General features: G+C 36.5%; 1 protein-coding gene across 1 annotated transcript in view; it reads right to left on the bottom strand.

Annotated features, from left to right (window-relative positions):
• LOC128655709 (visual pigment-like receptor peropsin) overlaps nt 1-19053 on the bottom strand; it is a 36186-nt gene that overhangs the window by 10863 nt on the left and 6270 nt on the right. Inside the window, exons 3-4 of the mRNA XM_053709285.1 lie at nt 4110-4209; nt 3064-3168 (exon numbers count right to left, since the gene is read on the bottom strand). Coding sequence (XP_053565260.1) covers nt 3064-3168; nt 4110-4209 — 205 coding nt within the window. The remainder of the gene's footprint in view (nt 1-3063; nt 3169-4109; nt 4210-19053) is intronic.

Genomic DNA, 19053 nt, shown 5'->3' with positions numbered 1-19053 from the left:
GCACCGAGCACCTTTGAAAAAGATTCTTGGAGCTGTTGCTAGGCCAAAAGGAAGAGCAACAAATTGGTAATGCTTGTCTAGAAAATAGAATCTCAGGAACTGATAGTGATCCGGATGAATTGGAATATGAAGATATGCATCCTGTAAGTCTATTGTGGACATATATGCCCTTGCTGAACAAAAGTCAGAATAGTCCTTATAGTCACCATCTTGAGCCTTTACTGGGTTCACTGGAATGCATGAGAGAAAAAATCTTCTCACACGTGGTCTTACTCTGAATCCTATTCTGTACCCCTGAGAGACAATACTCTGAATCCAATGAATTTGGACTGAACTGATCCAAACATCTTTGAAGAATTTTAATCTGCCCCCTACCAGCTGAGCTGGAATGAGGGCCACACCTTCATGCGGACTTGAGGGCTGGCTTTGATCTCTTAAAAGGCTTGGATTTATTCCAATTTGAGGAAGGCTTCCAATTGGAAACAGATTCCTTTGGGGAAGGATTAGATTTCTGTTCCTTATTATGTCGAAAGGAACGAAAATGAATAGAAGCTTTAGATTTACCTTTAGGTTTTTTATCCAGAGGCAAAAAAACTCCCTCCCCCAGTGACAGTTGAAATTATTGAATCCAACTGAGAACCAAATAATGTATTACCTTGGAAAGAAAGAGAAAGCAATCTGGATTTAGAAGTCATATCAGCATTCCAAGATTTGAGCCACAAAGCTCTTCTAGCTAAAATAGCTAAAGACATATATCTAACATCAATTTTGATGATATCAAAAATGCCATCACAAATGAAATTATTAGCATGCTGAATCAACTTAACAATGCTAGACAAATCATGATCTGATACTTGTTGCGCTAAAGTTTCCAACCAAAAAGCTGAAGATATCCTGAATATAAATAAGCCTTCCTTAGATAAGATTCAAGTTTCCTATCATACTATCTTCCATAGGAATAGTAGTATGTTTAGCAAGAGTGGAGATAGCACCATCAACTTTGGTGACCTTTTCCCAAAACTCTAATCTAACTGCTGGCAGAGGATACAATTTTTTAAACCTTGAAGAAGGAATAAAAGAAGTACCAGGCCTATTCCATTCTTTATAAATCATATCAGAAATAGCATCAGGAACTGGAAAAACCTCTGGAATAACCACAGGAGGTTTATAAACAAAATTTAAATGTTTACTAGTTTTAATATCAAGAGGACTAGTTTCCTCTATATCCAATGTAATCAACACTTTTAATAAAGAACGAATATACTCCATTTTAAATAAATAAGAGTATTTGTCAGTGTCAATATCTGAGGCAGGATCTTCTAAATCAGATAGATCCTCATCAGAGAAGAATAAATCAGTATGTTGCCGGTCATTTGAAATTTCATCAACTCTATGAGAAGTTTTAAAAGACCTTTTACAGTTATTAGAAGGCGGGATGGCAGACAAAGCCTTCTGGATAGAATCAGAAATAAATTCTTTTAAATTTACAGGTTTATCTTGTACATTAGAAGTTGAGGGAACAGCAACAGGTAATGAACTACTACTGATGGATACATTTTCTGCATGTAAAAGTTTATCATGATAACTATTACAAACCACAGCTGGAGGTATAATCTCCACAAGTTTACAACAAATGCACTTAGCTTTGGTAGAACTGTTATCAGGCAGCTGGGATCCAACAGTGAATTCTGAGACAGGATCAGATTGAGACATCTTGCAAATCTAAGAGAAAAAACAACATATAAAGCAAAATTATCAATTTCCTTATATGGCAGTTTCAGGAATGGGAAAAAATGCAAACAGCATAGCCCTTTGACATAGAAAAAAGGCAAGAGGCAAATAAAAATGGGGTCTTAACCCCTTAAGGACCAGCGACGTACCCTGTATGTCACTGGCCTTTTTTTGGGACTTGATTGTTTTATAGCGCGGTCTTGCCACCAGGGTTGAGACTGCTCTATTCCACAAAGCCTGCTGGAGGGAGGGCATTAATAGCATGTTCTTGCTAGACTTGTGCTATTATGTCCTGAAAAAACCCTTAACGGCCAGTGACATACAGGGTACATTGTGGTCATTAAGGGGTTAAATAATGAAAATATTTGGCGGCGAGTATGACGCACAACAAACAGAAAAATACTTTTTGGCGCCAAAAACGCCACACTCGCGTCATAGATGACGCAACCTTGTGAAGGACTCGGCGCCAACTAAGACGCTGGAAATGATGAATTAGCGTCAATGAACGTAACTTCGCGCCAAAAAATCTTGCGCCAAGAATGACACAATAAACGTTGGCATTTTGCGCCCTCGCGAGCCTAATTCTGCCCGCGAATTTTAAAGACAGTCAATTTGAAAAAGAGACTATACTCCAGGTAAGAATTTTTTTTCATAAAAAAAGCATTTCCCAGATATGAAACTGACAGTCTGCAAAAGGAAATATACTGAAAACCTGAATCATGGCAAATATAAGTACAGTACATATATTTAGAACTTTATAAAAATACATAAAGTGCCAAACCATAGCTGAGAGTGTCTTAAGTAATGAAAACATACTTACCAAAAGACACCCATCCACATATAGCAGATAGCCAAACCTGTACTGAAACGGTTGTCAGTAGAGGTAATGGAATATGAGAGTATATCGTCGATCTGAAAAGGGAGGTAGGAGATGAATCTCTACGATAACAGAGAACCTATGAAATAGATCCCCATTAGGAAAACCATTGCATTCAATAGGTGATACTCCCTTCACATCCCTCTGACATTCACTGTACTCTGAGAGGAAACGGGCTTCAAAAAATGCTGAGAAGCGCATATCAACACAGAAATCTTAGCACAAACTTACTTCACCACCTCCATAGGAGGCAAAGTTTGTTAAACTGAATTGTGGGTGTGGTGAGGGGTGTATTTATAGGCATTTTGAGGTTTGGGAAACTTTGCCCCTCCTGGTAGGATTGTATATCCCATACGTCACTAGCTCATGGACTCTCCAATTACATGAAAGAAAATAATTTATAGTAGATAAAATTCCATTTACCATATAGGGGAGTTAAGGAGAATATGAATTACCTCTGTAGCTGCCCCATCCCAGGAGAGGAGCCACTGACCAAAACAAGGCCGCAATCCAAATTAGGACCAGTGATATAGTGATACTGCTATTGCTAATACAGTTAACTGAAAAAAAAAATACACAATCATATCATTCACATTACATATATCATAACAGTCAAAAGAACATACTGTTTATAAGGTCTAAGTAATACAGGCCTTTTTTCTTATATAAAAAATACTATATAGGGATATAAACATGCAAAAGAAAATGCTCTAAAATAATAAGAAATAAAACACATAGTTAAAGTCAGCTCCAGAGCAGCAATGCACTACTGGTGAGTTAATAAGAGATAAATGTAGGGTGGCCATATTGCTGCTTTAAAATAGGACACATACAAAAAATACATATGTCAGGGTTCTTATAATGGAACATTATTCAAAACATTATACTTGTAAACGAAGTGGTGCGCTTTCACAGATCAGTGACATTACTGTCTTTACAGCTGTACTGTGCACTTTAGGTTTTAATGCATTTTTTTCTAGTTGTGGCATTGCACAATTTAAATAATGCAACCTTTTTTTATATATGTTATGCACCTTTTAAACAGTGTATAAAAATGTAAACCTCCCTCTCTGTATGGTGTGGACTAACCAAAAGCTCAAAATACAGCTTTGAAAAAGCTGTCAACATTCCTGATCTGTGAATATTCACCACTTCTGTCAAAGGGTACAAGAGTATGCAAGATTCAAGATGGCTGCACCCAGTATGAAAATGCAAAGCTTTACCAACCAGCACCTGTAAACGGTTTTATGTAAGAAAAGTTCTTTCAAGATAGCTGCAGGTAAAGAAGCCAAAACAATAGCATGGGGAATAGTAACCATTATGTTGAAGCTAAACCAGGGCTCAGCAATGTTTAGCAAAGGGCTACATGAATACCAGGTTTTAGGGATCAATGCACTGATTTGGAGCGTGGTGAATGACAATTTTAGGAGTAACAAACAAATCAGTTACTCAATAAAACACAAACAAATCATTGGTGGCTTACAAACATGTTCATTCTTACCTCTCTGAGGATGGCAGCCTTTAATATAACGAGTCACGCTGATGAGAGTGAGGGTATTTATGCTGGCTAGGCCGAAAAGAAGAGTGAGAAACCCATCAACCTGGAGATGAAATACATGAATCATTAGGCATTCTATTAAAAGTTATATAGCCCAGAATGTTTCTAAATGGTTACCGATAAAAGGCAATACCCGATTTCCGCTGGGTAACATGACGGCTATTTATGAAAGATGGTTACTGGCTAATCCTTTGATTGTTAGTGATTTTTATGACTATAACCAGCATAAAGTATATGCATTTGATAATTTTCAAAAAAAGTTTCCAGTAATTAAGAGAAACCATATTTTTTATTTTTTACAAATTAAGAGTTATATTCTTGGTCTTGTTAGAATTTCTCTCCATATATGGGAGGATCATCCTTTTATTAATGTTAAATTATCAGAGAAAAGGTTATTGTCAAATATCTACAGATTTCTTCTATCTTTAGAAGAAAAGGATGTGTCACAGGAGTTAGCTAAACGGTGGGATAGAATAACTGACTCAACGGACTTAGATAAATCACTTATGAACAGTCTTAAACTTACTCAAAGACTTTTTTCGGCTTCTTATTATAGAGAATCACAATTTATATTAATTCAGGGGGATTATTTAACCCCTCATAGGGTGGTTAAATGGAATAAAGAAGTGACTAATGTTTGTCCTAAATGTTCTTTCCAAGATCCTAATTTGGGTCATTTGTTATGGGATTGTCCCAAGCTTAAACAATTTTGGGTGAAGTTAGAGTATTATCTCTCTTTAATAGGGAAATCGAGGATTTACATAGAAATGGACTCTATCCTCTTTCTGGTCAGCCATAACTCTTGGGGAAATTTAGCAAACTTCATACGTACAGTAATAATAATAGTGAGGACACTTATTTTTAAATATTGGATAACTTCTAAAACCCCCTCTATGAGGGAAGTGAAAAATCTTCTGCTTGGCAGCCTTTGAGTCTAAACTGAGTGGGGGAAGAGGAAATTCCTTTCTCAAGAATTGGAGAGAGTTCGCTTGCTGTCAAAGCGAGGGTACGGTACTCTATATAGAGCAAATTATTAATCTAAAGATAACTTGAGGAAGTACAGGAGATGGTAGAGGAGGGGCGAGAGGGGAGGGGGGAGCGGAGTGCGTGAGAGTTGAGGGAGGGGTTTTTTTTTCGTTTTTTTTTCTTCTTTTTAAACCACATGGATAGTTAGTATTTGTGAAATAGATGGGGGAGGGGGACAAGGAAAATGAATAATTTGGGAACTGGTAATTGGTCTGATTTAAATTTGTTGCTATTTTGGGGAATTTGCTTTATGTAATTTGTTTTATGTGTTGAGTATTGTTTGTCTTCTTCTTTTTTCTTTTTTGATGTATTTGTTTCTTTTTTGTTTTTTGGATATAAATAAAAAGAAAAAAAAAAAAGTTATATAGTTGCATATATAATATATTTGCAGATAGATAGATAGATAGATAGATAGATAGATAGATAGATAGATAGATAGATAGATAGATAGACAGATTATTCAGTTAAGCCACATTAAAGTCAAAATTAAAGTAAAAAAAAAAAAACTTTCATGCTTCACTTAAATGATCAAATTTTAATTGTTCTGTTGGTATAATTTTTTTGTTAAAGAGTAAATCTATTTAGGCTTATAGGGTCTCACAGGCACACGTGTCTTTAGTACTCCAGGCCAGCAGTGTTTTGCAAAATTGTTTGTGGTAGTTTTATACACTGCTGCCATAGAGTGCAAAGGATGCTACTGAGCGTCTATAAACCTACCTAGATTTACTCTACAAAGGATACCAAGAGAACAAAGCAAAAGTGATAATATAAGTAAATTGGAAAGTTGTTTAAAATTGTATGTTCTATCTAAACCATGAAAGTTCATCTTTGAGTATACTGTCCTTTTAAAATCAAAATGCATATTCACAAAACATCAAATAGCTTTCAATAAAACACTTTTCATTTCACAAGCCCCCACCATTACTGTATCTCTTCCATGGACTCAATAAGGCATTTAATGTCATCCGTGTCTAAGGACTTATATTCGCTTACTTTGCATCACCATGGACTAGTTTTATAAAATCACATATGCTAGCACCTAGAATCCTCTAAATAGATTTGCCCCAATGTGACACAACCAAATCCCTAAAATCAAGCACCATTTGATTATTTTAAGCAAGGTCATAAATATGTCATCTCAAAGTTTCCTTTCTCGTTAATTCTTCTACCTAAATATGCATTTACAGAAAAATGTTATGTTTATCAACCATCAACTTTCTGTGTTCTGCCTTATACAGTGGTTACTTTTTATACCGACCTAAGCACTGGGAAATCACCTCATACATTTCTTACAAATGGAGGTCAGGGATGAACGGATGGATCATATACTACCACTAGACAACCAGGGATCATTAGTATGTAATAAAATTAATAAATAAAACATTTGAGGATGTAGCAGTGGAAAAAGGTCATGCCTTCAAGATTTGCTGCCAGTAGTGTTGAAAGCTGTAAGCCTCAAACAAACTGGATGACCTATAAGTGAGCACAGGTGGTAGGTGGGGTCTTATAATGTCTTTAACTTACCTTCCACCATTGACCCTGCTGTACATATTTTTCACAACTGAGAGATGTTATCCCCTTGGCTGTCAGTACAAAACAAGGAACTAATTTGACCCCCCTTTGACTTTCAGTAGCTTACACCAAGCAGTGTTTTAGTATCCAGTATTTTTGTACATATTTTACTTGACAGCTTGCTAAAATACTGGATTGTCTGGTTAAAGGGACAGTCAAGTGCAAAAAAAACTGTCATGTTTCAAATAGGGCATGCCATTTTAAACAACTTTCCAATTTACTTTTATCACCAATTTTGCTTTGTTCTCTTTGTATTCTTAGTTGAAAGCTAAATGACGGCTCATATGATAATTTCGAAGCCCTTGAAGGCCGCCTCTTATCACATGCTTTTTTATTTCCTTTTCACAACAGGGGAGAGCTAGTTCATCTGAGCCATATAGATACCATTGTGATCACGCCCGTGGCTTGTGGCAGACACTGCACTAATTGGCTAAAATGAAAGTCAATAGATAATAAATAAAATGTCATGTGATCAGGGGGCTGTCAGAAGATGCTTAGATACAAGGTTATCACAGGGGTAAAAAGTATATTTCTATAACAGTCGGCTAGATTACGAGTTTTGCATTATGAGCGGCGCGGTGCTAACTTGCACGTTATTGTCACTGCTCACTTTCCTACAGCGCTGGTATTACAGGTTTTCATAAACCCGGCGTTATTAGGCAAAAAGTCAGTGTAGAGCAAAATTGTGCTCCATACCGCACTTCAATACCAGCGCTGCTGAAAGCTGCGGTGAGCTGGTTTTACGTGCTCGTGCACAATTTCACCATACACATCAATGGGGAGAGCCAGCTGAAAAAAAGTGTAACACCTACAATAAAGCAGAGTAAAGCTCCGTAACGCAGCCTCATGTATTCCTATGGGGAAACTAAATTTATGTTTACACCTAACACCCTAACATGAACCCTGAGTCTAAACACCCCTAATCATACACTTATTAACCCCTAATCTGCCACCCCCGACATCGCCGCCACCTACATTATACTTATTAACCCCTAATCTGCTGCCCCAACATCGCCGACACCTACATTATACTTATTAACCCCTAATCTCCCGCCCCAATGTCGCCGCAATCTACCTACACTAATTAACCCCTTATCTGCCGCCCCCAACGTCGCCGCCACTATAATAAACATATTAACCCCTAAATCGCCGCCCTCCTGCATCACAAACACTAGTTAAATATTATTAACCCCAATCTGCCACCCCTAACATCGCCGCAACCTACCTAAATTTATTAACCCCTAATCTGCCATCCCCAACGTCGCCGCCACTATACTAAATTTATTAACCCTAAACCTAAGTCTAACCCTAACACCGCTTAACTTAAATATAATTAAAATAAATCTAAATAAAACTTACAATTATTACCTAAATAATTCCTATTTAAAACTAAATACTTACCTGTAAAATAAACCCTAAGCTAGCTACAATATAACTAATAGTTATATTGTATCTAGCTTAGGTTTTATTTTTATTTTACAGGCAAGTTTGTATTTATTTTAACTAGGTAGAATAGTTACTAAATAGTTATTAACTATTTACTAACTACCTAGCTAAAATAAATACAAATTTACCTGTAAAATAAAACCTAACCTGTCTTACACTAACACCTAACTTTACATTACAATTACATAAATTAAATACAATTACCTAAATTACAAAAAAGATCAAACACTAAATTACACAAAATAAAAAAAGAAATTATCAGATATTTAAACTAATTACACCTAATCTAATAGCCCTATCAAAATAAAAAGCCCCCACAAAATAAAAAAAAAAACTAGCCTAAATTAAACTACCAATAGCCCTTAAAAGGGCCTTTTGCGGGGCATTGCCCCAAAGAAATCAGCTCTTTTACCTGTAAAAAAGATTACAAACAACCCCCCAACAGTAAAACCCACCACCCACACAACCAACCCCCCAAATAAAATCCTAACTAAAAAAACCTAAGCTCCCCATTGCCCTGAAAATGGCATTTGGATGGACATTGCCCTTAAAAGGGAATTTAGCTCTTTTTCAGCCCAAAAGCTATAATCTAAAAAATAAAACCCACCCAATAAACTCTTAAAAAAATCTAACACTAACCCCCGAAGATTAAGGGCAATGCCCATCCAAATGCCCTTTTCAGGGCAATGGGGAGCTTAGGTTTTTTAGTTAGGATTTTATTTGGGGGGTTGGTTGTGAGGGTGGTGGGTTTTACTGTTGGGGGGTTGTTTGTATTTTTTTACAGGTAAAAGAGCTGATTTCTTTGGGACAATGCCCAGCAAAAGGCCCTTTTAAGGGCTATTGGCAGTTTAGTTTAGGCTAGGGTTTTTTTTATTTTGGGGGTGCTTTTTTATTTGATAGGGCTATTAGATTAGGTGTAATTAGTTTAAATATCTGATAATTTCTTTTTTTACTTTGTGGAATTTAGTGTTTGTTTTTTTGTAATTTAGGTAATTGTATTTAATTAATGTAATTTATTTAATTGTAGTGTAAGGTTAGGTGTTAGTGTAACTCAGGTTAGGTTTATTTTACAGGTAAATTTGTATTTATTTTAACTAGGTAGTTAGTAAAAAGTTAATAACTATTTACTAACTAATCTACCTAGTTAAAATAAATACATACTTGCCTGTAAAATAAAATAAACCCTAAGCTAGCTACAATGTAACTATTAGTTATATTGTAGCTAGCTTAGGTTTTATTTTACAGGTAAGTATTTAGTTTTAAATAGGAATTATTTAGTTATTAATAGTATGTTTTATTTAGATTTATTTTAATTATATTAAAGTTAGGGGGTGTTAGGGTTAGATTTAGGGTTAGGTTTAGGGGTTAATATGTTTATTATAGTGGCGGCGATGTCCGGAGCGGCAGATTAGGGGTTAATAAATGTAGGTAGGAGGTGGCGATGTTAGGGGCGGCAGATTAGGGGTTAATAATATTTAACTAGTGTTTGTGATGCGGGAGTGCGGCGGTTTAGGGGTTAATGTGTTTATTATAGTGGCGGCGATGTCCGGAGCGGCAGATTAGGGGTTAATCATTTTTTTAGTGTTTGTGATGCGGGAGGGCCTCGGTTTAGGGGTTAATAGGTAGTTTATGGGTGTTAGTGTACTTTTTAGCACTTTAGTTATGAGTTTTATGTTACAGCTTTGTAGCCTAAAACTCATAACTACTGACTTTAGATTGCGTTACGAATCTTGCAGTATAGGCTGTACCACTCACTTTTTGGCCTCCCAGAAAAAGCTTGTAATATTGGCGCTATGGAAGTCCCATTGAAAAAAGACTTTACGCAAATTGCGTAAGTTAATTTGCGTTACTGCCAAACAAAGTGTGCGGTACAGCTTTTTTGACAAGACTCGTAATAGCAGCGGTAGTGAAAAAGCAGCGTTATAACCCATAACGCTGCTTTTTCACTCATAACGCAAAACTCGTAATCTAGCCGAGTCTTAGTTATGCAAAACTGGGGAATGGTAAATAAAGGGATTATCTATCTTTTTAAACAACAAAAATTCACACCTGGCATGCTGGCAACTCTAGCAAACATCCTAAATCCTGCTGTTTAGACAGCATAGGCCAACATATGCTGCTAATTTCAAGATTTATTTCAGCCAGACATCAAGCGACCCTAACTCGAGAGATTTAAAGTATTTCACTCCTTGTGGTATGCAGTAGCTCAATTGCTCAGGTCACGGTGTTCAAGCAGAGAATAACTTAGATCTGGTCTGGTTAGGGCTTTATGTGGAGTTGAAAAACTCTTTTCTTTATGTTATATATAGGAAGAAGAATATTTGCAAATAAATTGTGTGTTTTTTTCAGGTTATTGTGCTGAATATCTTTTCTGACCACCAATGCTGCTTTGGACTTTGGTCCTATCAACAAATAAGAATACATACTACAGTAGGCAGCATATATATCTTGCTTGTTTCACTTTACATTTAAACATATTCTATTTAACTTTGTTTTGTGCAAACAGTAATCTTCAGTTGCTATTATGTTATATGCATGTCTCCTTTAAACTGAATTTTTAAGTTGTTTAAAAACATTTAAAATCTCATGAGCACTTCTTCATAATAAAAGAAACATTGGAAACAATCAAATACTATTTAAAGCCACTACCATATAATTAAATACAGCATAGAGATTGCCCTGACATGTGCACTGTACACATGCTTGTGTGTAAATACAAATAGAAATTCATTTTTTAAATTATAACCTGCCTTAAAAAGTGGTAATATCTCTGCAATGGAATGACTTATAATTACTTTAAAACTTGGAAATGGTATGTGTATTGTTTAAAGGGACATGAAACCCAACATTTTTATTTCATGATTCAGTATTAAACTGATCATAGTCCATTACCATTCGAAGGCAGGTTCTGGAAGCCCACAAAAAGCAAGTCTCTTTTGTCACTTGACAACCGAGACTGCTTGGCTTCAAACATTATGGACGTAGAATTGTAGATCTATGTTATGCAGTACGATAGACGATGTACCGCATGACGTAGATCTACGTCCATTTGGGCAAAGGGGTTACACATGGAGGAGGAAGAACTATTGAATACCCTTTGGTATACACCTATAGCTAGATTACAAATGGAGCGCTATTGATCGCTCCTGTGCTAACCAGAAGTTAGAATATTGCGATCGTGTTAACGTTTCTCCCATAGACTTCAATGGAGCATGGAAAGTGGAAAAAAAAATAATACCCTACTCTAGTGCAAACCTGATCACATTTACTCAAGAGCGCTTACCTGAGATGAAATATGAATATTTCACATTCCAAAGTTCTTCATATAGCAGAATATGTTCTATTTATTCATAAATACATATTTCTACATCTATCTGATTTTTATTGTAAAATATATATCTATACATTATTATACCCCAAGGACGAGTAAATACAGTAGATTTGCATCATAAACAAATGCTTGATAACAAGACAATGCAATATAACGAAGTCTGAACTTCAAATGAGTAGTAGATTTTTTTGCCTGACAAATTTTTTATGTTGATTTCTACTCCCACTGCATCACATGACAGCCATCAGCCAATCACAAATGCATATATGTATATTCTGTGAATTCTTGCACATGCTCAGTAGTAGCTGCTAACTCAAAAAGTATAAATATAAAAAGATTGTGCATATTTTGTTAATTGACGTACATTGGAAAGTTGTTTAAAGTTGCATGTTCTATCTGATTCATGAACGTTTCATTTTAACTTGATTGTCCCTTAATGTTTTAACTGAAGCATGTAAAGTCTGTGAGTGTATGCCTGTGTACCCTCCCTGAATCCAAACTGTTCTCTGTGGATATTATATTTTATCTTATACCATTATTTTATATTTTATTTACTATTTGTATGTATATACAATCTGTATGTATCATTATAATATATCCATCCATAGTACTGAGCAACTATGATTTATATTATGTGTGTTTGTGTATGTGTGTTTGTGCGTGTGCGTGTGCGTGTGCGTTTGTATCGTTACTGCTTTACATGTTATAAATATGCGATGCACTTAAGCTATATTGACAACTGCCTTAAGCTTCTTACATTGACATTTTTGATCTCCTTTCAAAAAATTCTTTTAACTGGTAGATGAAAAAGTTTTTGTCATTTCATTTTAAAGCAATACATTTTTTATTTTTTTTAACAATGGCAGCTGTCACTGGAATTGTTAACTTTTTATCTAATCCTTTATTAACACTGTTGGACTGGATTGAAAGCAGACTGCTAAATAACTATTGTGTGTCAACCACGTCTGAGGTACTAATCCCTCAATTATCTACTAATAAAGCGGGTGCATAAGTCAGGGAAACCACATCCTAGATTTATTTATTTTTTTGTCAGTTGGTTTTTGCTGAGTGTTATTTCCTGCTCCATAAATAAAGTTTTTGCTTTGATTACCAAAGTATGTATTGTGACCGTTAATCTGGAAGAGAAAATAAGAGGATTCATTATAATATTTAATTCAAGGGATACTGAACCCACTTTTTTTCTTCCATGATTCAGACAAAAGGACCGATTTAATAAATTGTGGACAGACATGATACAATGTAGCTTATCATGTCCGCCGCACATCGATAAATTGCGACAGCATACGCTGTCTGCATTTATCATTGCGCAAGCAGTGAACTGCTTGTGCAATGCCACCCCCTGAAGATTTGCGGCCAATCTGCTGCTAGCAGGGGGTGTCAATAAACCCGATCGCATAGGATCGGGCGGATTGAAGACCACAGCCTCAGAGGCAGCGGATCAGTTATGGAGCCGCGGTCTTTAGACCTCTGCTTCATAACTGCTGTTTCCGGCGAGCCTTAAAGGGACAGTTTACTCAAAAATTTTCTCCCCTTTAATTTGTTCCCAATGATCCACTTTACCTGCTGGAGTGTATTAAATTGTTTACAAGTAGCTCCTTTACCCTTATATTGGCATTTGAAATTGTTAATTTAGCATGTGGTATCCCCACCTATTCTGAAAGTTTGTGGCCGCGCGTACCAGCTATAGATAAGCTTTGTAAACACAGCCAGCAGAAGAAATTACACTCCCAGTGTGATAAAGCAGAGATAAGGTAATACAATGTTGATTTTCCATTATTCTCTCAAAGTATTGGTGATTGTTTTAAGGACAGATATAAGATAAAGAAGCAGGTATATGTGCACAATGTGATACAGTAATGAGATCTGATTATACGTACAAGCTCAACCTATTTTATTAGGCTGTGGCTTCAAAACACAAAATCAGAGCTTTAATATACAGAAATAAACCTTAAAAAGCTAATTTTCATACATTTTTTATTCTGCAGTTGGTAAAAAAAGCAATTGTGAACACATTAGGGAAAAACTATTTTACAGTATACTGTCCCTTTAAGGCTTTCACGAAAACAGGGGCATCCATTCGGACCTTGATAATTCCCCCCAGAGCATGCAATCTAAAGCAACAATTTTAAGCAACTACTGGTAGATTTATTTGAAAAAGCAGGAATGTAAACTTACGAGCTGGCCCATCTTTGGTTCAGCACCCTGGATAGCGCTTGCTGATTGGTGGCTGCATTTACATTTTTTGTCAAAATCATTTGCAACCAGAAAAGTCCAAAAATGTCTTGACTTGCAATATCAAAATTACCTATTCAACATCACAGTATCAAATTTAATTTTCAACATCATAAACTAAGCATTTTTTTAAACTCAATATCAAAATTCATACTTAATAATGTCTTGGTTACTTGAAATGCCATTTTCACTTAACTTTTGTCTCTGGCTGTTTGACAAAGTTCCTAAACAAAATTCGTATTCAATATTACAATTATTGTTATGAAATTCTTATTAATGAGAAGGTGGAAAACAAAAGAGATCCCTACTGTAGCACAGTGGATTGAACAATGGGTTCAAATATTGAAATTGAAACCCTTGCAAAGCAGTATGGGGGTGGGGGGTTATAGCCCGTGTTATAGCCTGTGTTAAGATGATAAAAAAAGATTGGTGCATGCAATATACAATAGAATGGATGAAGTAGGTAACAGTAAATGGCTCTAACTCAGAACTTGTTTTATTTTGACAGAAATGCAGCATAATCAGGCAATCTAATGCATTGATAACCTTTACCTACCCATGATCTACAAGAAAAGATAAAGCTTATGAAGGTTCCAGATCAATGTCTGAAAAATATTCTACATTAGGGACAATATTCCATTATTATTTTTGGGTCAATTCAGATTAGGGCTGCCAATCCTACTGCATTTCCAGGGTTCTCCTGCAATTTGGGGCATTTTTTATTCTCTTGGCCCCGTTTTTTACCCTCTGTATTAAAGTTTCTCCTGGCCTGGCTGTAAAGTTGAAGAAAACAAACAAAAACTGTTTGCCAGATAACGAGTTTGAGCATGTGTACTTGGAACCTTTCTATGTGCAGATCTGAAAAAGGGTCTGGAGAGATACCCACCATGGGCCAGTTATAGGAGATGGCTTAAAATCACTGTATGGATACATGAGATGACATTAAGGTGTATACGATGTATCCCAGACCTTAGACCGGGCTCCCATGGCAAGCTTAATTGCAGGAATTGTTCTGAGGGCAGCTTTATGGTTGTTTTAAGGCAGGCACTTGCTTGATATAATTGATAATGCTTTATCTGGGTTGTGGCAAAGAAACCACATGGAACAATTTTCTATTGTTTGTTGAGAATAAAAGGAACACATGGGGCAATAATTTAAAAGCATCCACAAAGCAGCCATTGTTGAGAACCTCTTTGTCCATGTTGTATGCATGAGCATTATTCTCAGTGCCACAGAATGTCAAGGATGGAGCTGGGACAGGCTTACACACAGACACACAAGGATGGTTGGGGACGCAGAGTCCTTGCAGGTTCAGCAGCAGAGGGGCATTTATCTCTACCTAGGCTACATAAAGATAGAAGGTGCAGAAAGCAGAGTGATGGGATGGTCCCATGGTATCTCAAAATGCGCCTTTATATCTAGCCAGCATCTGAGTTGATGTGATGGCCAGGGGACACTTTGTTTGGATGGATCTTCTTGGCTTGGGAGCCACCTTGACTCATCACAGAAATATCAGACTGAGCTGTGTGTGCTCCTCTCAGGATCCCAGCCTGGAAATGGCCCTTCCAAGCAAGAATATGTCAGGGCTGGTGATTAAGTGACAGCAGGATGGTTGGGGGCATTGTGTCAACTCTCTGAAGTCAGATTGTTGCCCTTTGCCATGGCCACCTGTAGCTTGTGATTCTCCCGAGCTTTTTTCGTGCCACTGAGCCTTTATTATAGGGGACACATCCCAGGTCCTGTATGATATTTACTTACAAAGCAGGACTCCCTGCTAGCTGTAGACAGAGCTGCATTCCCACTGTTTGCAATGAGCTGCAAATCAGAGAATTACTAGCTATCTGTCCCTGGGTTACAGGAGTATACCCAACCACATACTGCTGCAATTTATGTGCTTATGGCACTGTTTGAATAAATATAAAATACTAAAACACGATAGATAGATAGATGATAGATAGATAGATAGATAGATAGATAGATAGATAGATAGATAGATAGATAGATGATAAATTGAACAGAGAGGATAGATTAGATAAATAGATATATTAAATAAATTGTCCATCTATAGATAGACAGACACACAGGTAGGTAGATAGATTAGATAGCTAATATATATAAAAAATTTGTCTATCTATCTATACAGTAGATAGATGAGAAATGTATTTAATATATTATCTGTCTGTATATCGATCTTGATAACTGATAATTGACTGATACGTAAAAACTGTAAAACAAAAAATGGGACATGAAAGTCAAAATTTAACTGTCATGATTCAGATAGAGGCCCCTACTTATCAAGCCGTCGACTTTCTTGCATTTGACGGCACCAATACACTCGCCTATGTTCGCCTAACATCGCTGCCGCGGACCTGAATACGTTCGCCAAAATGATCAAGAAAGCTGTCAAAAAGCCGTGCACCAAGTATGGAGCGATGAGCAACGGACTGTTGTTAACTAACAGTCATCGATCTCGCTGCTCTTCGGCTTATTCGCAGCTTTCTTGGTACCCTGTCACTAAGCACCCACACTAAACTAAACTGTTTACCCCCTATACCGCCGCTCCCGGAGCCCACCGCAGCTAAATAACGTTATTAACCCCTAAACCGCTGCTCCCGGAGCCCACCGCAACTCTAATAAAGTGTTTAACCCCTAAACTGCCACTCCCGAAGCCCACCGCCACCTACATTATACGTATTAACCCCTAAACCACCGCTTCCGGACCCCGCCGCAACTAAATAAAATGTTTAACCCCTAAATAGCTGCTCACGGACCCCGCCGCCACCTACATTAAATTTATTAACCCCTAATCTGACCCCCCTACACCGACGCCACCTACATTAAATTTATTAACACCTAATCTGCCGCCCCCAACGTCGCCGCCACTATATTAAATGTATTAACCCCTAAACCTAAGTCTAACCCTAACACCCCCTAACTTAAATATAATTTAAATTAATCTAAATAAATATTCCTATCATGAAATAAATTATTCCTATTTAAAACTAAATACTTACCTATAAAATAAACCCCAAGATAGCTACAATATAACTAATAGTTACATTGTAGCTAGCTTAGGGTTTATTTTTATTTTACAAGTAAGTTTGTATTAATTTTAACTAGGTACAATAGTTACTAAATAGTTATTAACTATTTAATAACTACCTAGCTAAAATAAATACAAAAGTACCTGTAAAATAAAACCTAACCTAAGTTACACTAACACCTAACACTACACTATCATTAAATTAATTCCCTAAATTAAAATAAATTAATTACAATTTAATAAAATTATATTATTATATTATTATAAGTACAAAAAAACCCCCACTAAATTACAGAAAATAATAAAATAATTACAAGTTTTTTAAACTAATTACACCTAATCTAATCTCCCTAATAAAATAATGTTGGGGGGGTGGTATTGTATTTTTTTACAGGTAATAGAGCTGATTACTTTGGGGCAATGCCCCACAAAAGGCCCTTTTAAGGGCTATTTGTAATTTAGTGTAGGGTAGGCATTTTTATTATTTTGGGGGGCTTTTTTATTTTATTAGGGGGATTAGATTAGGTGTAAGTAGTTTAAAATTCTTGTAATTATTTTATTATTTTCTGTAATTTAGTGGGGGTTTTTTGTACTTTAGTTAATTTTATTTAATTGTAATTAATTTATTTTTATTTAGGGAATTAATTTAATGATAGTGTAGTGTTAGGTATAATTGTAATTTAGGTTAGGTTTTATTTTACAGGTAAAGTTGTCTTTATTTTAACTAGGTAGTAATTAAATAGTTAATAACTATTTAATAACTATTGTACCTAGTTAAAATAAATACAAACTTGCCTGTAAAATAAAAATAAACCCTAAGCTAGCTACAATGTAACTATTAGTTATATTGTAGCTAGCTTAGGGTTTATTTTATAGGTAAGTATTTAGTTTTAAATAGGAATAATTTAGTTAATGATAGGAATAGTTATTTAGATTAATTTAAATTATCTTTAAATTAGGGGGTGTTAGGGATAAACTTAGGTTTAGGGGTTAATAAATTTAATATAGTGGCGGCGACGTTGGGGGCGGGAGATTAGGGGTTAATAAATTTAATGTTGGTGGGGGCGGGGTCCGGGAGCGGCGGTTTAGGGGTTAGTAAGTATAATGTACATGGTGGCGGTGTAGGGGGGACAGGTTAGGGGTTAAACACTTTATTAGAGTTGTGGTGGGCTCCGGGAGTGGCAGTTTAGGGATTAATACATTTATTAGAGTTGCGGCGGTATGGGGGGGCAGATTAGGGGTTAATAAGTATAATGTAGGTGACAGCGGTTTAGGGCTTAAACACTTTATTTAGTTGCGGCAGTGTAGGGGGGGTGGAGATTAGGGGTGTTTAGCCACGGGGTACATGTTAGGGTGTTAAGTGTAGAAACTACCATAGGAATCAATGGGATATCGGGCAGCAGCGAACATGAGCTTTCGCTGCTGTCAGACTCCCATTGATTCCTATGGCATCCGCCGCCTCCAGGACGGCGGATTGAAAACCAAGTACGCTGGGCCGTAAAAGTGCTGAGCGTACCTGCTAGTTTTTTGATAACTAGCAAAAGTAGTCAGATTATGCCGAACTTGCGTTCGGAACATCTGTAGTGACGTAAGCATCGATCTGTGTCGGACTGAGTCTGGCGGATCGTATGTTACGTCACTAAATTCTACTTTTGCCGGTCTGTAGGGTTTGATAACTACGGCGAATCAAGCTCGCCACAAATATGCTGTGGAATTCCAGCGTATTTGCGGTTGACAGCTTGATACATAGCGGCCAGAGTATGTAATGTTAAGATACTCTATTATTAAATGTACTTCATTCTATTGGTATCATTGGAAAACATACCTAGGTAGGTTCAGGAGCACTAATACACACTACTGGAAGTTGGATGGTGATTGGTGGCTACGCACATACCTCCTGTCATTGGCTCACCTGACAGCTAGATACTAGTAGGGCATTGCTGCTCTGGAGGTGACTTAAATGGTGTGTTATATGTAGACATTTCTGCAATAATAAAATTCACTAACATATTGATTGTGGGTTTTTTCTTTATGAATTTTTTTAGATTCCGAAATCTCCCTTATTTTTTTCAAAAAAGTTGGCAACCCTAATACAGGTACCAAATGTCTGATAAAATGATGATTATTTATTTGCCATTTCATTGCATGAACTAATGTATTTCTAGCATTTTTATGCCTGATGAAACGACCCGTTTGGCGGTCGAGAAACGCGTTGC

This window comes from Bombina bombina, chromosome 4 (assembly GCF_027579735.1).
Source record: "Bombina bombina isolate aBomBom1 chromosome 4, aBomBom1.pri, whole genome shotgun sequence".
NCBI classification, from domain to species: Eukaryota; Metazoa; Chordata; class Amphibia; order Anura; family Bombinatoridae; genus Bombina; species Bombina bombina.
This window is presented reverse-complemented; position numbering and strand designations above follow the sequence as displayed.